The sequence below is a fragment of the Oryzias latipes genome, chromosome 6 (assembly GCF_053564925.1).
Source record: "Oryzias latipes strain Hd-rR chromosome 6, Olatipes_Hd-rR_3.1".
NCBI classification, from domain to species: domain Eukaryota; kingdom Metazoa; phylum Chordata; class Actinopteri; order Beloniformes; family Adrianichthyidae; genus Oryzias; species Oryzias latipes.
In genome coordinates this window covers 16,882,040-16,906,641 of record NC_136242.1, presented here as the reverse complement: position 1 = coordinate 16,906,641, position 24,602 = coordinate 16,882,040, and the positions used below count along the sequence as shown (strand labels likewise).

Genomic DNA, 24,602 nt, shown 5'->3' with positions numbered 1-24,602 from the left:
ATTTTAAATGATTTGCATTTAAATATTTAAACCTACATTACATTTGACTTTTATAAGAAATAAAGTTTGAACAGTCGTGTGTGTAGAAGGCTTAACATTTCCTATATTAATTTATTCACTGCAGAGCTGGAGCTCAAAATGTCACAGGTGACATCAGCTCAATAACATAGATGCTTTCTAACGCTGCTTTGACAAAAGTTCAGGAGGCTAATTAGTCTTTCAATAAAATGGCAGTCCACACCAGAACATAATAATCTCACGTAATTAGTGATTTTTTTTAAGCTAATTTTTCTAACAGCTAAATGTAAACAGTGAACAAATGAGTTTATGTTTTGACAAATATCATTACGCTCCTCCATGGTTTCCATCACAGTTTTAGTTTTACCGGTTAAAAGAATTCTAGAGGCAAGAGACCCACAACATTGCAGTTAAATGTTTATAATAAGGGTATGTAGTTAGTTTTACTGGGTAAAACTAAAACTCATCAACAGGAGTGCAACTGCTGACATTAAAATACAGGTACCACACAAAAAGCCTGAGCCCATTTTTAACGTGTTCTTGTGGCCGTGGTGCAGCGGTAGGGCGGTTGACCCATGATTGTAAGATTGCAGGTTCGATTCCCGCCTTGATTGCAGGTTCGATTCCCGCCTTGATTCCACGCCCATGTGTCGAAGTGTCCTTGGGCAAGACACTGAACCCCACCTTGCCTCTGGTGGGAGGTTGGCGCCAGTGTTTGGCAGCGGAGCCGCCATCAGTGTGTGAATGTGTGTGTGCATGGGTGAATGGGACTGTGACTGTAAAGCGCTTTGGGCCTTCGTAAGAAGGTAGAAAGCGCTATATAAGTATACGCCATTTACCATTCTTGTGGCATTTTTCTCATGATGGAGTACATGAATCCTGGTCTGAGCTGGCATCTGGCTGAAAACTGTACAGCTGGATAGCTCTGATACTGCTTGCCATTTTTGCTGCACTGGTAATATTAGGTGTGGTGTTTGATGAGTTATAACCTAATTGTAGAGCTTGTAAACAGAGAGCTCTCAGTTATAGGTGACGGGAACGTGGGCAGGGTGGCTTGACGGCAACGGTCCTGCCCACAATTTGAAGATGAATTTCTAATGAACTCCTGCTGCTCTGCAGAAACTTAGAAAATGACACAGGTTCTTATATTTTTCCTAAAAATATCACAATCATAATTAAAAGACCACTGGAAACGCTTTAAAAGTACACCAAAAGATGATTGGAGTGGGAGGGTATTATCTGCTGGAAAGTGGTTCCCCTTTTTAAGAAGGGGGAGCGGAGGGTGTGTTCTAAATACCGGGGAATCACACTCCTCAGCCTCCCTGGGAAAGTCTAAGCCAGGGTACTGGAGAGGAGAGTCCGTCAGATAGTCGAACCTCAGATCCAGGATCAACAGTCCAGTTTCCGTCCTGGTCGTGGAACACTGGAACAGCTCTATCCCTCTTGAGGGTGCTGGAGGTTTGTGGGGGTTCGCTCATCCAGTCCATATGTGTTTTGTGGATTTGGAGAAGGCGTCAGACTGCGTCCCTCATGGTATCCTGTGGAGGGTGCCCTGGGAGTATGGGGTCCAGGGAGCCTTACTGAGGGCTGTCTTGTCTCTGTATGACCGGAGCAAAAGCTTGGTTCGCATAGTCAGACTTGTTTCCGGTGCATGTTGGACTCTGGCAGAGCTGCCCTTTATCACCAGTTCTGTTCATAGTTTTTATGGACAGAATTTCTAGGCGCAGCCAGGGGCCGGAGGGGGTCTGGTTTGGGGACCAAAGGATTTCCTTTCTGCTCTTAAAATCATTTCTTTGCAGATGATGTTGTCCTGTTGGCTTCATCGAGCTGGGACCTTCAGCGAGTGTGAAGCAGCTGGGATGAGGGTCAGCACCGCTAAATCTGAGGCTGTGATTCTCGACCGGAGAAAGGAAGGTTGCCATCTCTCGGTGGGTGGAGTGTCCCTGTCCCAAGTGGAGGAGTTTAAATAAATTGGGGTCTTCTTAACGAGTGAGGGAAGACCGGAGCATGAAATTGACAGGCGGATTGAAGCAGGGTCCATAGTTATGCGGTCGCTATATCGGTCTGTTGTGGTGAAGAGAGAACTGAGCCAAGAAGCAAAGCTGTCAATTTACCGGTCGATCTTCGTTTCAATACTCACCTATGGTCATGAGCTCTGGGTCATGACCGAAAGAACGAGGTCCCCAATACAAGTGGCTGAAATGAGCTTCCTCCGTAGGGTGGCTGGGCGCTCCCTTAGAGATAGGGTGAGAAGCTCGGTCACTCGGGAAGAGCTCGGAGTAGAACCACTTCTCCTCCTCATCGAAAGGAGCCAGTTGATGTGGGTCGGGCATCTAGTCCGGATGCCTCCCTGGGGAGGTGTTCTGGGCATGTCCCACTGGGCGGAGGCCCCAGGGAAGACCCAGGACACGCTGGAAAGACTATGTCTCTCGGCTGGGAACGCCTCAGAGTCCCCCCAGAGGAGCTGGAGGAAGTGGCCGGGGCGAAGGAAGTCTGGGCATCTTAGCTTAGACTGCTGCCCCTGCAACCCGGTCACGGATAAGCGGAGGTAGACGAATGGATGGATGGAAATAACAGCTGCTTCTGTTTTCTTTGTGAAACTGAAACCTAATTTGGGAGTGTAATTAATGTTGAAGACGTTCGTTTAAGCCCATTGCATTTCAAATATAAACCTTATTTTAAAAGATTACATGACAACGTCACAAAAACTTCAGGCCCCCAACAAAGTAAGAAAGATTATAACCTATTACTTTAAACAGTTTGCAAATGCATAGAACCAAAACTTCTCTAATTAACAATAGAACAGCTGTGGTGACTACAAACTGAGTAGAGGTGTGAACTCTGACCAGAGTTATATGACTCAAAAGGAATGGCTAAGCTAATAAAAAACAAAAATAAATAACTTTAGAGAATAAGAAGAAAAAGAGGAAAAAGTTAAAGTGAAGCTTTGGTGCAAATTCAATAAGTATGTTCTTCCTTACTTCCAGGTATGCTGGATTGTCACGTCACTTTACATGCCATTAACAATTTGGCCTTCACCTTTAACCAACAGCCAAATAGCCCGCCTTTTTTTCTTAGTCATTTACTATCATGTTTTTCTCATTAAATTCATAGATGGTTGTCTCTGCAATCTAGACAACTTACCAGTCCTTCTCTGTTCATGCAGGTCCAGGTTTCAGTGGTAGGTAGAAATATGAAAGATCATAAAATACATTGAGCTTCTTATTTGAGACATGTTAAGAAGAATGGCTTTATTTTTGACGCATATTGGTCCAAATATAGATCAAACCACTTTTTTGCTCCAGAATTTCCTTAATTTAACATTTATTTAAAAGCAAAAACATAACTGAAATTGCTGTAACTAAATTCAGGCATCAATGAGTTTATACAGACTATAAAGTTTCTTTTTTTCTTTTATTACATCTTTGGTGGCCTTGGTATTTTTTTTTTATCAAGGAAAAGGTGTATCTTGGGTACAACAACTTAAAAAATACCTCCTTAAATTGCTCTTTATTGAAATATTATTAAATTAATGGCAAATATTGTCAAATTTATGTCAAAATGTTGTCTGGCAAAGTGAGCCTTTCAGTACAAAGTTGCATATTTGGCTACTGATATTTTAAATTTGATTGTAGATGCTTGTTCATGTCTAAACATGTTGGGAACACATACCATTTCCTAACTTTTAGATTTGTTAGAAAACAAAATAAAAATGGAAAAAATAACAAATTATTCCAAAAAAGGCTAATATAGAGTGGCATGGTTACACATTTTGTCCTTTTTTCTATTAAGTTCCACTCTGATCATCATTTGAGCTATTGTGAAAGTGTTCCTAGTGGAATTTTAATTATGATTATGTCGTTTTTAGGATAAATCAAAAAACCTGTGTCGTTTTGTGGGACATCATTTTTTTCAGAAAGGCAGTACATTAAAATGTACCTCTGAGTTGTGGGCTGGGACTGTTGGCACAGAGTAAGACTGCCCTCATTCCTCATCATCCCTTTGTTTACACGCTCTCCTGTTAGCTTATAGCCCCTAACAAACCCTAACCTAACCTTAGAGCTGCAACAAAAATGGTAGCAATATTGGAGCTTTCCTGTGTAGGTACCATAACCGTTCGGCCTGGAACTTCCGTTGGGGGTCCTTTTGACTGAAGGTAACGTCACACTACGCTAACCCCACTTGGACAAACTACGTAGCGTCGAGATCTGTCGGGCTCTAAAAATTTTCATTTCACGTTCCTTTTTGTAAAGTTATTTTCCCTCATAAATTGTGTCTGACAATATTCTTTGTAATTTTTATAGAGACATGTTGCCACAATCTGCTTGTTATTCCAGTTTAAGTTCAGCCATGGCTGAAAATATTGTCAGCACGGGTTGTTCTTCCGGGTCCGTTCTGCCAATAATAAAGCACTGGGCGTACGGATTAAAAAAACTATAACTGAAGATGCATTTAATAAGCACAACAATAATAAAGGCACGTTTTTTTACAACAGACTTCACAATATTTTGTTCTATGGTAGTATCGTAATTTGTCCAGACCAATCACTATCTGACACGTCATCGGACCAATGTACAGCCAATCACCTAATGTGACGTCAACATTAGTCCCAGGACCCCGAACAGAAGTTCCTGGCCGAACGGTTATGGTACCTACACCGGCCGTACGTTACAGACATGGAAAATGCAGATGTAACATGAATCTATCTGTCTACAAGTGGATGCATCAGAATGGAACGGGGCAGGGAGCTTGCCGATTGTAGTTTGTATGTAACAACAACACGTATTTTCAAACAGCATTTTTTTATCATCTCCTGATTCACTATGATTAGAGTTGACATACTCAGCAACGCAGTTTTAAGCTTAATTTTCTTCGTATATGTCCTCCAACATCAGAAAAATCTGATCTGCATCTAGAATATTGGGATCATTTTCCTTTTTTTAAACACATCTCCTGTTTACTCTTTCAAACTTCATGACAATTTTTGTGGACAAACTGTTTGGACTGACAAGCAGGCAGATCGGCGGTGACATTCACAGAGCCACCTTAGTAAAATGACATCTGTAGCCAGATGTTTCTTTATAAATCTGAAACAACAGTTTGTCGTTGTGGGATGCCACTATACTCTACAGACGGGAGACAGACAGCAAGAGCTGCCTTGCACCTGTCATGCAAAAGCAGAAGCATTTTATAGAGTGGATACAATTAAACCCATTGTTCTATCAAAAAAACAAGATTTGATGAAACTCAATTCTCTACGCATCCAAATTGTCTAATATTGATTCGAAAATTCACACAAAAATGGGCATTTACGAAAAATGGGTGAAGAATACAAATTTTCTGTGTTATGGACAGCAGGATAACGAAAACAGAGCTCTTCTGTTATCTTTAAAGTATCAGACACTCGCTTTAGATCAGCTGAAGGTATGTAAAGGTGGGAAACTGACAGGGAAAAATGACCCAATACTATCACAATTTAAGATGTCATCAATCTGTACGAGACGACGCAAAGGCAGTCGAGGAACAAAGGAAGGTGTGATACAACCTGTAGGAGTAGTTGGAGGACAAAGAGAACAATACGGCTGATAGCACATGCCCTGTTTAGTTTTTAGTTGACCAAATGGCCTACATTAGGTGATATATTTTGCTATTTATAGGAGTCGGGGCAGGCGGGCAGGACGCAGCTGCCATGTGTCAGGGTGACAGGCTGACATCCCTCATCTCAGCAGGACCTCCCTGCCAGGCAGACAAGAGGAAACTCTTTATATCCAAACTGAAATGGAACATGCATACTCCTTCTCATTTACACAGGAAACAGATGATATTTGGAGCCTGTAGCAAAGATGCAGCATTGAATCTGGGTTACTTACAGCTTCATTCAAAGCCCACATTTTCAGCCATTTACCAGGTTCAGATCTTTTTTTTTTTTTTGTGCCTCTTGAGGGGTTGTTGTAGACTGGCACAGGATTCTTTGGGTCTAATTAAAAAAGCGGATGAACATTAAAACGAGGATTCCGGTTTACACAGAATCTGAATCAATATTTATGACTTTGCCAAGATTCTGCACATGTTCAGGTAATATGAATGCCGGCAAACTGATTTTTAGGTAATGAGCTGGCACCGAACGATACTTGTTCTGTGGGAATTGATGACAAGCAATGCATTTCGTTCATCTCCAGAACACGGCAGGCTGCATTGATTTCAGGACTCTCAGAGGACAGCAAGCGTTAATTCGCTATCAAGCCCCGGAAATGTGACACCCTGAAACGAACGCAAGGATTGTGTGAAATTTCACTGTAAACAGCGTCGCTGGAACTGGTTTCTCTCATTTTCAGAGTCAACTTTGCCTTTGAATTTTCAACCATGTCCTGCCACTCTTTTGAAGTGGTGTCATGGAGACAGGAGTTGCATAACTCAGTGGATTCTTTTGTTTCCGTTTCTCGCCCGGCACACTGATGACTGCTGTTTGCTATAATCTCTGAAGCTGTGCTGATCACAGATGCCGGCGTGTTGGCTGAGGGCTGTTTTTGATTAAAAAAAAACAAATGTCAAGAGAGGGAGATGCTCACACACTGGCAAAATAAAAAGCTGGAATCATTTCAAGAGATTGTGTTTGAAAGATCGTGTTTGCAGTGCCGTCCCACGCGCCTGACAGACATAATCGCGGAAAACAGAAACACCCCCCTACCCCAAAACTCCTCACATTGATGGGTGAGATTATCACAACTTTTTTTTATTTTTTGGATGCACACGTGTGCTGCAAAGCTGCACTTTGAGATTACAAAATGGGCACAAGAAGTCCTGTTGAGCTCTTGGAAACAGAGCTTCTTTTGTAACTGGCAGTCGTGCTCAACCCGTCTGGGAGAGGGTGGGGTGGCTCTCACATGGGAACAACACACAAAAAAACCTAACATCCAAACATGAAAACTAACAGATTTCTGTGCTGAGCTCAATCACACAAAAGCAACAAGTGCAAGACAAGAGACTAATGGAGTTCAAATTCAAACACATGAACGGTGGGGACCTTTTTACTGCAAGGAAGCTGCCACTTTTTAAGAAGGGCTTGTGAAAGTCAAACATTGAGGGGTTTTTTTTATCCTTTGTTCTTTCATATTATTAGAGCTCAGTGCATTTCATCTTAAAAGAACAGCACCCGCTGTCTGTCTGAGCCTTATAAATAAGTCTGATTTAAGTTATAAAAGTGCTATTCTGTACTTAAGGTTTAACTTTAAGGTAAAGAGTTTTTACCCATAAAACTCAATAAAAGTGTGACATTTTTTGACCATCTCAAAAAGAGACATAATGTAAAGCGTTTGGGTCTTGTTCTGTTAGAAGCAACCTACGGATTTTAAGGCCCTTAACAGCCAACAGACATTAATGGTTTTGTACAAAAAAAAACATACTTTGACCTATCATATCTGACTGTAAGCAAAAAACCCAGGCAGGAACTGGAGTTTACCTTAAAAAAAAAATTGACCTTTGGCCTTTTCTATTATGAATAATTTTCATCCAAAGAATGTTTTATTCTGAAAGGGAACTAAATACATTCAGCAGGAGCTATTTTATGCAGAATTATCAATCCTATTACAAGGTAGAGACTCCAAAAAGACAAGGAAGAAAAGATTTTTACCATGATCCATATTCAAGACCAATATGTATTTGTTGAGTCATACCATTTTCATAGATGTGCTTTCAGAATTTAAGGACTTAGAATATCTTGATCTGAATAGGCTTCATTTGTTTTTAGCCGATTTTGTGCTCAAGCTGTCGCGTTAATTAGTTTCTGTTTTCTCTTCCCCTTCATTACAGTTTAGGTTATTCATCATCACTGCTCCTTTCTGTTAGTTAACCAACCTGGAGTTTATTTAAGTCTGTGAGTTTATTAGTCTTTGTCCAATCCTTGCTTATTGCTACCAATGCCATGCTTCAGTTCAGTCCTGTTTCAGTTACATTTAAAATATTTTTTTAACAACTTGATAAAGTTTCCAATATACTTCCTCTAATATCCTGCACTTCCTGAAAGCTCATTTAAAGACAGATAGTGGGGAAACTAGTGATGGGAGAAATGCTTTACAACAGTAGTGTGGTACAGCATTCTAAAACTTTTTGCTGTAACGAAATAATATAAAGTCCCACTGAGGAATTTTGAGATACCTGATTCATATCATGCCCAGTAAGTTGGATAACTTAATAGACCTCCATCCATCCATTTTCTGATGGTGAGAGGAAGCCGAAGTATCAGGAGAAATCCCACACATGCACGAGGAGAACATGCAAAGTCCACATAGAAAGGCTCCACCCGGGATTCGAACCAGGGCCTTCTCGCTGTGAGGCTAATCACTGCACCACCATGCAGCCCTAATACAACACACTATCAGTTCAAAAGGAAACTGTTCAAAGGAAAAGACCATATGATCATAAATTCCCACGAATATCTTTTTTATGTCATTGTCTATCCCTGCACTCATTTGTACTTAACACTTTTTAGCTAAATTTCCTGTAAGTCCTCATGAAACCAAACACTCTAATTGAATTTTTGCATTCCCAATACATGTGCTTGATCACAAATCTGTCTGTTTTGGTAACCTTTTACTGGTTTTAGTTTTTCTGAGGTTCACACATGTGTTGGGTTCCCTGGTTGTGTTGTTCCTTTTTTCCAAATTAGCCTATGCTTTTATTTAAAGCTGAGGGTTGCTCTTCTTGCAGTCCTTAAAGTTTACCTGAAGGTAACAATATTACTGGTAGTCAGTATTAAACCATGTGCCCTTCATAATGTAAAAATACTTTATACTAAATCTTCTTCCTCTTTCGGCTTCTCCCATCAGGGGTCGCCACAGCGAACAAGTCGCATGGTAAACTTGGCAATGTTTTACGCTGGATGCCCTTCCTGACGCAACCTTCCCAAACCGGGCTTGGAGCCGGCACAGAGGTAGAGAAGGGAACAGGGAGCAGCCCGGAGTTGAACCCAGGTTTCACGGACGGAAGGCGCCGCAAACCAACACGAGCTAAACTGGCTCCCCATATACTAAATACTAAATACTCTACTAAATACCCACATCTGGGTATCATAAAGAAAGTAAGTTGAACGTAATACAGGACTCTCATGAGAGTAATATTATAAGGTAAGAGATATATTTTTAAGAATAATAAGAATTAATCTGTAATGCATGACAGTTTAGAAGTAACTTGAACAAGACTGTTCACAACCAATATCCTCCCATCCATCCATTTTCTTTACTCGCTATATTCCTTTCGGGGTTAAGGGGTTGCCGGAGTCTGTCCCGAAGGTTAAACCCTGGACGGTTGTCAGTCTGTCTCAGACAACCAATATCCAAAAACTGAAAAAGACTCCTCCACAGCTTTCTACGAACTTAAATATATCTTTCTACAACTTGACTTGTCTCTCAAGCTGAAACACATTTCGCACAGCGCCTGACTTTGAACATGCTTTCTCTGACTTGGTTTGAGCATACGTACTATTTTAGCTTCTGTGAGATGACTAAATGAGAAGTAAAATCGATCAGATGCTCTGTGATCTCTGCATATTTTCATTTTCATTTCATTGCCATGTTTTTTGTTAAGAAAAAAATATCCAAACGTATTTTGGATAACGGGCTGTCAGAAAGATATGCTCCCCGCTCCAGGACCTTCTACTACAATCATGCATTGGTGATGAACGCGGAATATAAAGTGAAGTTGAAAAGTGCATGTTGGATGTTATTTTCAGGGTAGCATAAGATTCTTTTTCAAGTTTTAATGTAGTTTCTGCTTTCATCCTGCTATTAGAAAAGAAAAACCTCACAACTCACTTAAGCTAAAGATGACAACGCAACCATCAAAGGACAAACGCTTAAACACATTCTGGTCTGGATGATGTTTTTTTTCTTCCCTTTAGAACAAAGGGTCACTTTGACAAAAAGTTTAAAAATTCAATCAAAGTAATCTCTCAACTGTGTGGGGCTGTGAGCCATAATTGATGATATTATTGGGGTTAGAGATCACTATTGCCAATTTCCAAAGAATTTCTTACTTTTGAAGCTCCATTCTGGTCATCTTTTGATCTATTGTGAAAGCATTCCCCTTGGTCTTTTAATTATGATCATGCTGTTTCTAGCTAAAATCCAGAACCCTGTGCCATTTTTAGGACATAATTTCTGCAGAGCTGAATGAGTGCATTAAAATTTCCCCTCTGAGTTATGGGCAGGACCGTTGGCGTAATGCAACCCCGCCCTCCTCCCTGTTTACTCACTCTCCTGCTAGTTTACAGCTTTACACAACCCTAACCCAACAATACCAGTGATATTGGAGCTATCCAGCCGGAGCTTGTGGTCTGGCCATTGTATTTTCTAAGCTCTTTTTCCAACAGCAGTTTTTCATCTGCTCCGGATTCACAATGATTAAATAAAGAAATGCTCAGAAATTAAGTTTTAAGCTTAAAATGTCTTTATATATGTCCTCCATCATCAGAAAAATGGCACAAGAACTCGTTAAAAACACCAAAACCATTGGTGTAGGTCTTTAAGGGCTGAAATTAACCAAACTTTAGTTTTCAGTTAGTTAAAATACTTATAACTTCTGTAATCTTTCCACAGTTTTTTTAACAAGTTATTGCTGTTGATCTTTTCAATAATTTTATCACTGACTTATTTAAAAGCAGACACACTTAGTCCGTCTTTTGTGATCAAAAACTTAGCTTCTAGCAAATATATGAATCATAGTTTAGCAACAGATGATAACACAACTCGTCTGAAATAACATCATCATTATTTTGTTTTCACAGGACCAAGTGAAATTAGATGCAGGCATAAAAAGCAGAAAAAGGCTCAAATTAGCACATCAACAGAAACTGCAAAGCGTAAGGTGTCGTGGGATCACACTCAGAAAATATAGAAATATCAAACGTATTAAAGATGGCTAACATTTCTTCTGGCTCTTACATGTCTATTCTGTCCATATTTCATTTTTCTATTCTCGAGTTGTACAGTTTACATAAATACTTTTTTTTAAAAAGAAAAAAACGAATAAAAAGTTTATGTAAGATGTTTTTAAACAGAGAAAAATGTAAAGAGTTGTTGATCAATGTAAAAGTCCTACACCCGTCTGATTAAAGATATATGTTTGATGACTCTTAAATAAAGTTTTATTCTTTAAGCTGTTCACATCAACAACTCGGTGACAAAAATCTGTCAAATCTGGAAAGGGCCTGGCATTCGATGGTCTCTAAAAAAAACTTTTAAAAAAACGATGTATACTGTATATGTAGTGTAACTGGCCAGCCGTGTCTCTTCTAGTCCCCCAAATATCTCTTTACAGAATACATCTTTATTGATCCCGACATGACAACTCAACTGACTGAGTGCTTAGCGCAGCGTAAACGAGCCAACTAAAGAGAATCCATTTAGAAATTTTCGTGCACATTTTAACAAAGTGATGATGGGGCGTTTTGTGAGCCTGCATACCAATATCCATGACGAGGCAAGCCATTTTCATCTGTATGTAAATGCCGAATATGTAAATAACCCATGAGGTGCTGGAGGAGCAGATAGCTGTTGGACCTGGATTTATCACTCGCATACTGTTTGATCCACTGATCTCCTGGCACGCACTCCTGCATCCGACATCTTTTTACAACGCATCTACTTTGAAGATGGGACACAGTCACATAATAGGCAATATTTCCCCCTTTTCATTCATTTACTCAAGCTGGGTCAGGGTTTCCAGGCTGTTAGATTGGATGAAAGCGGAGCCAAGGCAGAGCAAATGCTGTCTTCCAGCAATGAAATGGAGGTGATGTGTTTTCTCACATATCTCCTCATTTCCTAATGCAGCGATGCCGCATTCATTTGGAGTAACTTTAATCTTGTTCTGGAAAATTCCATTAATCTTCAGCCGCTCCTTGCAACACAAAGAAGATAAAAAATGCTGAGCAGAGGGGGGGAAAAAAAGAACCCATCGATGCCGCTCTTCATAGCTTCACGTTGGTCGGTCCAAGCTTCAAAAAACGCCAGTCTGTTACCCTGCAAAATGCAGAACATTCAAAGTGAATTAATGACCCCCCCACCCCATGTGGTATGTGTGTTATTTGTGCCGTCTCAAAGATGAGTTGTCAAACAAATCGAATCAAATGGGAGGACGGCAATTTCGTCCTTGCTATATAGATTATTTATCAGTCTGACCATCCGCAGTGATGCATGCCTGCTTTTAGAGTCAGTTCACATACACAGTGCCCTCAAATCAAGCAAGCAGCTGGCCATCATCTGTTTTTCACTTCAGGGTTGAGTGACCGCAAACACACACGTTGGCCAACATTAACTGTCAGCAAATATAATGTCGTTAAAATCAAATTTAAAGTTCTTAAGATCCTGCATCTCATAGATGGTTTAAAAAAAATCTTGTAATTTATGACTGGCTATAAAAAGTAGATCAGTCATTTCAACCCACACTTCCACGACTCCCCGCTTTCGATCTCCAATTCTGCAAAAGCCGTTTCAGCAAACAAAGACGGTGAAGGCAATGGTTTCCGTTTAGCAGAAAACAGAAAATCTGTGTCTCCTCTTTCTTCCAGAGTGTGTCTTTCACAATGATCTTAATCTCCTCTGAGGATGACTGCCTGTTTCCGCTCCCCACTCTTCCTCCTCCATTTCGCAGTCATTTGCATGGGCAGAAAGGAGGTTTGCTCAGCACACATTTTGGAGCCTGGTTCCTCTCATTAAGTCACCTGTCACTTCAGAACCATTATACCAGTCTCACATTAGCATCACGTCTCCTCCCCAATAAAGCACCCGGGGGGTGAAGGGGTGTTGGTGGGGAGTAAGCCTCTGGCTGAATCTCCTTTCCTGATGGCCACTTGTGTTTTACACCCTAGCATCACTAAGAATGGGTTGCAGATTTTCATAATGTGCACTGCTTACACATTGCCAAGTGGTGTAATGTATTCAGCTGAACACAGAAATAACACTCTTTGCACCACAAACCAAACACACCAAATGTTCTCACCGACTGTTGCGCGTTATGTGAAAAAAAAGGAGAGAAAAAAACAGAGTGAGAATTTTCTGCACTACCAGCCAGAGGCGCAGTAACTTATCCAACCACATGGGTGCAAAATCAAGAACGCACTTGTTATCTCATGGGTGCAGAAGCAACGAAAGGCCCTCCAGATTGTTTCTGTACATTTCACTTACACTTGCAGAGCAGAGTTTGGACTTAAAAAGATTTGCTCTGCACCACACTGAAGCATGACGCTAACGCATTGCATTGTAAGCATTGACTGCCATGGGGCTGTGGTGTCAAAACTGGCAACCATGATAATGGCTACACTTGTTGTGCTTTATGGGCCCTACAGTGACCCTTGTGTGTGTTAACCTTGCTTCCTTGCTCTTATAAATCCTACCCTGAGAGGTTTATGGACTCACTTGTCAAGTCTCTCCAGATGTATTTGGTGGGTGGAGCTGCTGCGACGGCGACTCGGCGATAAATTCAGCCTCTGATGAGCGAACACAATGTGCCAACATGTTTGTTGCACCGTAGGACGATGCAGATGGCAAATGTCACGGCAAATCGGTAATTAGGATGATTTTCTTTCCTCTCAGTAGCACCTCAACACTGTAAATTAAGTGCATGTGGGCATTTAACATAAAATTATTGGCATACCATAAACTTTGATGCTCCCCAAGACTCGCAAAATTAATGATCAGCTGTCTGCTGGAAAGATGAAAGAAAAGTTGTGTGATCATGGATTCAAAAGTTAACTCTTGTTGGACAGCTCCTGATTGTCTTCTAAATTTTGAGCAGCTAGCAAGTATTTGTGTTTTGAAGCAGGGCAGCACCTTCACTGCTGAAAAGACAAACCAAATCGAAGACATGCAATTAGAGATAGCAAATTGTCTGCAAGAAAATGTCAGCTTTGCAGTCTATATCTCTTGTTTTCTCCGTGTTGACTGCTGGCCTGTCCACAGAATATGTTTTCCTTCACCCACAGACAGCTTGAGCAAGGTCCAGTGACAAACTGTGTTATCCTTATCACTGGTGGGAGTAATACTACCAAGGCAGCACTTTTTATTATTACTTTTTAAAAAGTATAAGACAAACAATACATTTTAAAATATCATCCTGATTTTTTTAGGATTATATTTGCCACCTGTTGCATCGTGTGAATATGAATAGGTGAATTAAAGGTGGACATCAATATAGCCAACACTAATAGCTCTCAAGAGGCTATTTGTTTTCTAAATGTGTCAGTTTGCGTCCAAGAGACTCAAAAGGAACCAGTCAGCATTTAAAGCTCCCACTTAAGATTCCAATGAGCACGTCTGGAGAGTCGCTTAAACGATTGACTGGAAAAAAAAGACGACAAATGCTTTGCAACAAAAGCCAATAGGTTAAGAAATCAACCGAACTCAGTCAAAAGATTGTGGCTGCTCATCATAAAAGAGGGGAAACTAATCTTCCATATGTTTCACTGCCACAGCAACTGCTGATCTAAAAAGTAAAAGTCCTGCTTGAAACCTGTTGTGGCTAAATTAAATGAGATTTCTTTCTTATCTGCAGGACTGGTGAGCCATCTTCTTCTAGAAATTGTGACTGTCACATTTCAACATTAGAACAAAGTCATGGCTGCAGCTCTTATTTTTTTGTCTAAGAAAGGAAATCTGTTTTCGGTTCCACAGTGAAACACACTGTGACAGTGGGCGTTTTGTGTTTGCCAGACAGGAAAGTCTGTTAAAAATAGGATTACCTTGATATGCTATTAATAGTATATTTAACAAACACCCTTCTACACTTTATTAGGTACATCTTGCTGGATTCACGTTGGTTGCCTTCAGAACTGCCTTAGTTCTTGGTGGCACAGATTCAACAAGGTACTGGAAACATTCCTGAGAGCGTTTGGTCCATAATTTCATGACAGCATCACGCAGTTGCTGCAGATTTGTCGGCTCCACATCCATGATGCCAATCTCCCATTCCACCACATCCCAAAGGATCTCTATTGGGTTGAGATCTGGTGACAGTGGAGGCCATTAGAGTCCAGTTAACTCATTGTCATGTTCAAGAAACCAGTCTGAGATGATTCCAGCTTTATGACATGGAGCCGTATTCTGCTGGAAATAGTCATCAGAAGATAGTACACCGTGGTCATAACGGGATGGACATGGTCAGCAACAACACTCTATTGATTTTCTTAACTTGATCTGCAATGTGTAGTGATGATTACTGGTTTACTGTGATAATGTGTTTAAACAATAATCAATAATAATTACATATCGGTTTCCGTTATTGATTACTAAAATCATGAATGAATATTTTCTGAAGATAATCAATCAGTAATAGGCACTGGATTTTGTGGCGTGAAAAGAATCTTTCTGATCAGAACCGGACCACAAAACAGTGTAAAACTATAAAATGAAATAACTCAGTAGGGGTGGGGTTGTAAAAGCTCGCTTCTCCCCACTCCTTTTCAAGCAATAAATCAAGTTCTACTTGACTTTAGTTGATGATCATTATATTAAATTAAGCAAAAGTGTCATGGTTTGAGTTTGTTGTGTCTTGTTTTTCGTTTTAGTTCTTGTTCTGTCTTGTTTGGTTCTGTTTCCTGTTTTATTTTGAAAGGTTTCCTGTCTTGTCTTGTTTCTTGAGCTTTACTTCCTTTGGTCCCCATCTGCCCTGATCGTGTTCACCTGTGTCTTGTCTGCCCTGTCTGTATTTAAGTCTTGTCTCTGCCTTCCTCCTGTGCTGGTCCATTACCTTTTGTCATGGTGTTCATGTCTCCTTGATTTTGCCACGCTCATGTTTCCATGTCCCTCGCCACGCCACGGTAAGTTTTTGTTTGTTCTGAAATCCTGCTCTGCAGCGCTTTTTGTTCATTAAACCCTCTAGTCCCTGAACTCCGTGCCTCCGCCTCTGCATCTGGGTCCTACCGGCTCTCGAGCCTACCCCGCACATGACAAAAAGTTATTTAAGTGTCTTTTTTTGTTTTAATTTCTGTCTTTTTTTTTTCTATGCATTTCATCATTTCTGTTATGAGTTGGATAAATCTGTGTACAGTCTGTATTGCTTTGACTACAATTCTTGAAATCAATCAATGCTCAGTTAGGCTGTGGTGTTGTAATCACACTCAGTTGATAGTAACCCTTGTGCTATCCTAAGCACTTTGACATTGGGAGTTGGGTCATCTAGACCCACTAGACAGCGGGCTAAATCTTTTTTTTTTTTTTTCAATGATTTGTGATCTTCACTGGTGTCCATGGATTACATGAAATCCTCTTCACCTTTATCCACCATTGTCATGGTAGGGAGAACACGTCAATGTAATGGTGGGGTCATCTAAGATAGCACAAGGGTTAAGGGGTCCAAGGTGTGCCAAGAAAATTTCCCCCACACCATTACACCACCAGCCTAAACCGTTGATGTTATGGATCCATGCTTTCATGTTGTTGATGCTATATTCTAACTCTACCATCCGAATGTGGCAGCAGAAATGGAGACTCATCAGACCAGACAACATTTTCCTAATGTTCTATTGTCCAATTTTGCTAATCCTAAGTGAATTGTAGCCTTAGCTTTCCTGATCTAAGATGACAGGAATGCTACCAAGTGTGGTAGCTGTAGTCCATCTGCCGCAAGGTTGGACGTGTTGTGTGTTCAGAGATGCTCTTCTGCAGACCTCGGTTGTAACCAGTGGTTATTTAAGTTACTGTTGCCTTTCTATCAGCTGCAACCAATCTGGCCATTCACCTCTGACCTCTGGAATCAACAAGATATTTCCACCCACAGAACTGCCACTCACTGGATATTTTTGCTTTTTGGATCATTCTCTGTAAACCTTAGAGATGGTTGTGGGTGAAAATCCCAGTAGATCAGCAGTTTCTGAAATACTCAGACCAGCCCATTTGGCACCAACAAACAGATGATTCACATTCAGCCACTAAAATCACCTTTCTTCCCCATTCTGATGCTCAGTTTGAACTGTAGCAGATCACCTTGACCATGTCTACGTGACTAAATGCATACAGTTGCTGCCATCTGATTGGCTGGTTAGAAATTTCCATCGAGTAAGTATACATGGATGTTTCTGCTGAAATCAGAGAAACTCGTGAGTAACTGTATCTTCCAAGTATGTGATGTTTTCCGGTTTAAAACATCAAATAAACAAACAAAAGCATGAATGGCAACAACAGGCGCTGTTTGCATCTTCTTTTCCAAAAAGAATCAGACCACAGGTGGCTTTGGCTTTTCACATGTCAGTGTCCTTGGGTAAGATGCAACCGCTGTTTGATAATGGGTAGGACTATGTGTGAAACAATGTAAATGTATCTTGATTACCAATAACTAGAATATTGCTATACCAGTTTAGACTTTGTTATTTACACAGACCAAGAAGCAGCCAGAAAAGTCCAAAAGTTGTGAAAAAAGCAAAGCATCTGGAACCTCAAATAAAGACCCTCTAAGATCATTTTTTGATCTCTTTTAAAAGTGTTCCCAGTGGCCTTTTATTTATGATTATGTTGTTTTTTGCCGAAACGTATTGTTTTCTAGGTTATGGTGTCGGCAGTGCAGCAGTAGTTCATTAGAACTTTACCTCAGAGTTGTGGGTGGGATTGTTGGCATTGAGCAACCCAGTTCTCCCTTCCCCTCCCCTTTGCTGAGAGCTCTCTGTTTACACGCTCTCCCACGAGCTAACAGCTCCTCACACCCCTAAACTAATATTACCGGTGCAACAAAAATGGCAAGCAATATTGGAGCTATCCAGCTGTACAGTTTTGAGCCAAACCAGCTCAGATGAGGAAAACAAAGATGTACATGAATCTATTTGTCTACAAGTGGATGCATCAAAATGGAGCGTCACAAATATGATCTCTTTCAAACAGCAGTTTTTTGTCTGCTCCTATAATTCACTACAATTTGAATAAAGAAATACTCAGAAGCGTAACCTGCGTAATTTTCTTTATATATCTCCTCCATCAGAAAAAGGCCACAAGAACATGTCAAAAACATGATTTTCAATGGAGTGGATCTTTAAAGATGTTTAAACTATCTTGAAAATTATAACCTGGTCAGGTTTGTGAGTTTTCAGTCCATGTCACTAGTATGATGGCATTTTTATGCAGTGATCTTTAATCTGCACCAGAATTCTGATGCAACCCAAAACTACCCTGTTAACCAGTCACTGGTGGAATACAAGTAAAAAATGTTGCAGCTCAGAAACAAAAGAGCCTCTAACAAAAACACAGATGTAAAATCTTTTACATTTTTACAAGAAAACAATTTTCTCTCTGTGGGATTCAAAGACAAATAAGGAAAAAGTTGGAAAATGTTGATGGATAGCTGAAGGATGCAGTGCAGTGAAAAGGTGTAGCTGTTTCTTCGTACTACTTAAGTAATAAAAGGAGTGGTTTTGAAGTTCCTGGTCAAAGCATGTTTTAAGAATTAGCATCTCAAATAATTAGCTGTGTAGCTGCTCAAAGGTTTAGTCTTAGCTTCTAGGAAATAAAATACAAATGCAGCAAAAGAACAATCAGTAATGATCACTAGGAAGTGTTTATTTTCTTAAAGAATTCTAACCCCATTTTAAAACTCTCTTTTCTAGCAAAAATATTGGATTTTCACACAAAACCTAAAAGACGTTTATTTTTTTCCAGCTTTTTGTGCAAAATGTAGAAACCGTTTACACAAATGCACCACTTCTCACAAAAAATGTGTGCATATGTACAAAAAGTGGGCAGAACGCAAATGTATCTGAAACAAGTCTGCTTCTGGCCTGAGAATTACCTTCAATTTGTCAATTGAAGGTAATGTTTGTCTGTGTCCAGAGGAACAACTGTGTCTGTGTTCCAGACTGAACCATGTCCTCTTCCCTTGTGAGTTGCGCTTGACTTCCATCGTTTTCACAGCTGCTCTCAGCAGTGCACTCCATTACACCTTAAATCACTTAAAAGATCTAAAGCACCAAAAAAAAGGAAAAAAAAAAATTCCCTGTGCAGCTAATTCAGCCATGACTGCCAGGATCATCTACAGAGAATAATAGCAGGAAACCACTGTAACATCTGACTCCAGCTTCATCCAGGGGGAGGCTGTCTTTCTAAATAAGAATCTATTGCAGTTGAAGATGGCCAGCTTTAAATCAACGCACAAAAACCACAGTTTAGCACTTTTGGAAAATGCTGCAAAGCACAATAGAACAGATACAAATCTCTTTTTCGAAAACCCAGTAAACCGATTCGTAAAAAAGGAAAAAAAAAGTCTACACAAATCCATTCTGAGGAAGGCGCATTCCTCCTCGGGTGCAGATTTTAGGCTCGATAAGTAAGGAGGGCTAAGTGGGTCTTGTCCTGTGTTTGGTGGCACAGAGCAGAAGATACACAGAGGCATGACATGCAGCTGCACACAGCTATTGATTTTCCGCTGGTCTCCAGGCTCCCTTCCCTTTCATTCAGGCTGCCTGCCAAGTGACTCTGAACAGGAGCCCCCGCTCGCCCAATGTCTGCACGTCTGCTTAAGCACAATCAATGGGCCATCAGTGGGGGAGAGAGCACCGCTACTGTCTTTACTTCCACAGGGTGTGAGTTGGGGAAAATTGAAAATATATTTAGTGGAAAGGCATCAGCTTCCATCCGGGTATGTGGCATCATTGACCATCAGAATGGAATCAAATGCTTTGTCTTCAAGTGCAGGTTGCTGCCAAAAGGCCCCCTGGTGGTCTTTAGAGTGCTTATTTGCCAATAAATGAAAGGACCAATTCCCTTGTATCTATCTAAATAACTATTTGTTAGAGTTGGATCAATTTTTCTGCATGCTGGGCTCCGAAACAAACTCTCGTTTCCTCTGATCAGATCGGCATTTGAAAATGTTACCGGTGGAGAATCAAAACGATTTTCTTTTGGGTGTTTATGCAGACAATTGTGATTGAGACCTACAAATCCAAGATTGTGTGTTTTATGCAACACAGAAAAAACAAACAAAAAAAAACCTGTCACATTTGTCTCCTAGTGAGGGGTGTTTGGCCCCTCTCCACCAGTGGTCCACATGCAGCCTTTTGCACCACTGGAAAGGTTCAGTTTATGCAGCAAATCTGTCAGCCAGGTTGTCATGGCTCACAGTGACAGAGATGTGCCCATTACCAAGGACACTCCACTTTTATTCTTTCACACCAAACATCTTTTTTAAATCTATCTTGAAGAAGGAAAAAAAAGAACCCTGAGCAAAATCCATTCATTTCTTGCCTCCTAAGATAAATAATGCCGCTCCTTACGCTGCTCATCATTCATCTGCACTTGAACCTAAATAAAGCTCAACACTGTGCAGGAGCTTTAGTCATCAGAATGAGCACATCACTAATTACACGTTCACTGGTCGTTTCAAGGGTGAGTTGCAGTTTGACTTGCACAGAGGGAAGATTTGTATGTGGCATTGAAGAAGGCCCTCCACCCAAACAGCGTGGGAGCTGACAGAGAGGCGCTGGAATGGAATAGGACATGTTTAGATAATAACGGCCAGGTCGGGCTAATAATCTGAGAGGGGCAAACACCAGCGCTTGGCAGCAGAGCTGAGCGGCCATCATTGCAGATGTGACAGAGCAAGACAAAGGATAGTGGACCTCTCCTGCAGATTTTCACATCACAGCTGGCAGGCACACTTGTTCACATCTTGCTGCTCAATCAGACAGATATGCATGCAGGCAATGGAAAAAGCTGAGCACACACACTTTATTTTGCAAGTTTGAATTGGTATGTTAGGACTTCCTAATAAAAAAAACGTAATTTCAAGCAGACCTCGTTTCCAAGTCTTCAGTGAGGAGGAACACTGTGTGCTCAGTTATTGCAGTTGCAGCAGCGAGAGGAGACGCAGCCTCCATTTCTCCACAGAAACCACAAGTGCGCAAACTGAGCGCAGCTGTTTGCGTAAAAGTTTGCGGGGAAAACGCAGCAGGCTTGCAGCTGCAGTGAAAAACGGCAACGACAGTAATAGACTATAATAACCCACACCGAGCGGTTGAGCGCTTGAGTGCGCTCATCAATAAGAATTAATGAGATGTAATCGTCTTAACCGTGTTTAATTATTTTATGCTGCATCAGCACACAGAGCAGCTGACGTTGTTCACAGGCATGAAATGGGCATTCAAATATTTACTGTACCTCCTTGGGAGAAGGATGAGCTGAGGTGTGGGAGAAAGGTGCGCAGGCGCGTGTGGACTTAAAAAGTTTGCCTTTAATTTGGCCTCAGTTAGGCCCCTGAATGCATATCCTGTTATAGGAGCCTCTCTTTGGTCGCAGCTACAAGAGCCCCAGGATTTTTTTTTCTTGTTTTTTTTTTGAAACCCTGGGCTGTTCATTACGCTAACCTTTACAAACGATCCACTAAAGACCTTGAGAACGGCCAGGGATGAAGCCTGACCTTCAACATAATAAGAAGTGCTGCTGAAGTGCAGGTGCACTGATGCGCAAAGAGGCTGCTGCAAGCTGCTCCCTGATTGGCTGGAACGTGCTGGGGGCCTCTAAGGCATCCAATAAGTCCGCACCTGTAGCAGCGCATCCATGAGGTCAAAAGACACCGAGGAAATTAAGATTTTTTTTGTCATAATCATTAAGTCCCTGATTGAGTTATTAGTTTAATTTATTTAATATCAAAGCAAGAAAGTATCAAATTGGGAGAGCTTTGATGCTTTAAGAACAATCAGCCACCTACCCGAGGGTTGTCATGGTGACGATGGTGTACCAAAACGCTGCGGGGATGCTAGTGAACTTGCTATGCGCGGAGCCTTTCTCCGCGTAAAACATAACCGTGGCAAAGATGATGATGGCCATCGTGAGGGAGAAGAGCAGGAAGCCCAGCTCAGAAGCGCAGCTCTTTAAGGTGTAGCCCAGGATCCGTAGCCCCGCGGAATGCCGGGAGAACTTGAAGATCCGGAAGACCCGGAACACTCTGAGCGTGACGAAAGCTCCGCTCACCTGGTCGTTGTCGGTCATGACCAGGCCGATGTAATAAGGCATGATCGCGACCACGTCGATGACGCTCATCACACTTTTCACGAACTTGTAGCGGCTGGGCGCCGCGATCAGGCGGAGGAGGTACTCAAACGTGAAAATCATCACGCACGCCGTGTCCAAACAAAAGAAGGCTAGCGCGTAACGGTCCCCGCACGAGACCTCCTTTGATCTGTTGGGCATAGTCCCGCAGGGAACCGTTTCCACCACGTTGGCCATCACTGATATGGCAATGAAAAATCCGGTGACATAATAAAAAACCAGAGCCAAGGTGCTGGTGTGAGGGTTTTCAAAAGCCCGCCAAAGGTACTCCCGGTACGACAGGTTGACCGGTGCGGCTTCATTGCTTATGTCCATCTCCTCGTCATCCTGAAGCCTATCCAAGTTCTCTCGCCTCCGGTCCTTGTACTCCTCGTAACAGCAGTCCCCAATGATCTCGGGGATTATGCCAAAGAACATGAGCTCCTCGTCGTATGCAGATATGCATTCTTGACGCGGATAATGCAGCTTCCCCGTGCGGTAAAAATTTAGGATGTGTCTGAAGATGTCAGGGTCGCGGTCAAAAAAGTACTCATTTGACTCCTCGTGGAAGAAGAAGTCCCTCTCCGTGCTCCCCAGCAAAGTGTCCGGGTATCTCTCCAAAGTGGTTTTCCACGTCTGAAACTTGGTCCCGCTCACGTTGAGGATGATAAGCCCGTCCTGGGTTTTCTTCTTTTCTTGGGGAGGGATGGGCATCGGGGTGGTTGCCACGGGCATCCATCCTATGGCTGCTGCTCGGGCAAAGGGAAGCCATGCCGCTACACCTGCTGCCATCCTGACCCCTTAGTAATGGAAACGACCCCGCTCAGGTTGTCACAGTGCTAGGGTGCAGAGATAAATAGCATCTGCAGGAGTAAGAGCAGATAGAGGCAGTGATGGTCAAATGCTTCTGAAGCCTTTCGGTGCAACAGAATGTGATAACAGAAAAAGCGCGCACCTCCTCAGCATCCATCAAACCTTTATCCCACTGTAACTATGCGCGGGAAAGCTTACTTTGCAGCAAAATGCCATTTCAACATCCCATTCAAAACATTTATAAATGAATGTGTGTGTAAGCTGGGGCATACCTTAGATAAGGAAGCTGATCAAACTGAATCCACGGTCAGTTCAACACCTCTCCTCTCAAGAGAATACTTGCAATTCCGACACCCATCAATTTGTCACCGGAGCCAGACGACGGAGAGAGAAAAAAATGAGCAATGATATGGCATCAACAAGTTAAACAATTCAAGCGGCGGTCTCTGTGCGCGCAGTGGTCATTTGTCGAAGCGCTCCTCTCCTTTTCTTCTTTTTTGCTCTCCATCCGCAGGGCTCATGTGCACGGATTTTTTCCCTCCTTGCGTTGCAGCCTCAGTAAACTCCTGCGCGTCTCGTCGACTGCAAGACCCCCCTCCCCCCCCCCCCCCCTTCCTCACCACCACGATGTGGAGGGGAGGAGAGAAAGAGAGCACGAGGGGGAAGAAAAAAAATCTTATGCAGAGACAGAGGAGTGGTCCTATCTGCACCCAGAAATTCCTCTGCTGCTTGATTGCGCGGAGTCCTGCTCGTTGCGTAAAAGTCATATAGTCGGTGGGTCCAAAATCCCCAAGTTGGCGCGTGTTGCCACATGTGTTTATGAACAACAGCATATGATAAAAAAGCATCCAAATACCATGAGTAATTGCGTAAAATTGGGTTTTCTGTTCGCATATACTCAACAAAGACACAGAAACTCATTTGAAGTTGTTCAATTTGATCAAAAATTAGACAAAAGTGAACAAATCCGAAGATTTTTTAACATTAATATATAGAGCTCATATATAGGCTGCAGTAAATTATAATCAATACTGTTTTCCTGAAGTGCATTGTTCTTTAATACTGTCAAACAGCTTAAAAGGTCAACATTATTGGATAACACCATGCTGACATTTTCCAAAATAACCATAATCAATGAAATGCATGTGTTACCTGACATAATGCTGCAGGCATCTGAGGGGATTTGAGACAGCTGTGACTATGATGAAGCATGCACCAAATCTGGCTTGACTCCACATCATTAGAGCGTGTTCACACTGAGCTACAGGTCCTACGCTGGCCCTTTCAGCACCATGGATAGCTTCAGCAGAGCCTCCTGTCAGACAACAGGGCGCAGATTCCAAAAAGCTGCTTGGTCTGTGTTCTCCAGCTTTAGATAAATCTGAATGCTCTCAGATTCCTGTTGAAGTGCACACAGCCGGGTGGAGCTCGACGGAGAATGCCCAATGAAAATGAGGTGTAGAAAATGTGCTGCAGCTGTTGCTCTTATTTAAAGTACTGTAATTTGCAACAGACAAGTAGGAAGGGGGCTTCCTGCTTCACCCAGGGACAGCCTGACAGTCTAAGTGGCTGCTGATGGACACATTAAATGCTGCACCAGTCAGACCTTTGGCCTTTTGCACTGCAGAGCTCCAGCCAGCTCACTTCATTCCCACCCAGCTTCTGGTCCCCTCTGGCACAGCGCTTTGTTTTTGTGGGATAGATGCACAGGAGTGTCAGAAGTCCCATTAGTGTATGCCGAGCATGTCATAGCACACTCAGTGCTCAGTTTGA

The 24,602-nt window shown here is 41.8% G+C and overlaps 1 protein-coding gene across 2 annotated transcripts in view; it reads right to left on the bottom strand.

Moving 5' to 3' along the window:
* Positions 1–24,316, bottom strand: part of LOC101165880 (A-type voltage-gated potassium channel KCND2) — a 51,467-nt gene extending 27,151 nt beyond the window's left edge. Inside the window, exons 1-2 of one of the 2 annotated variants that reach the window (XM_004069543.5) lie at positions 23,102–24,316; positions 21,697–22,879 (exon numbers count right to left, since the gene is read on the bottom strand). In XM_004069543.5, the coding sequence (XP_004069591.1) occupies positions 21,697–22,808 (1,112 nt within the window). In that variant the 5' untranslated portion in view covers positions 22,809–22,879; positions 23,102–24,316. The remainder of the gene's footprint in view (positions 1–21,696; positions 22,880–23,101) is intronic. The other variant, XM_011475956.4, reaches the window with a different exon arrangement.
* Between the last annotated feature and the right edge of the window lie 286 nt (positions 24,317–24,602).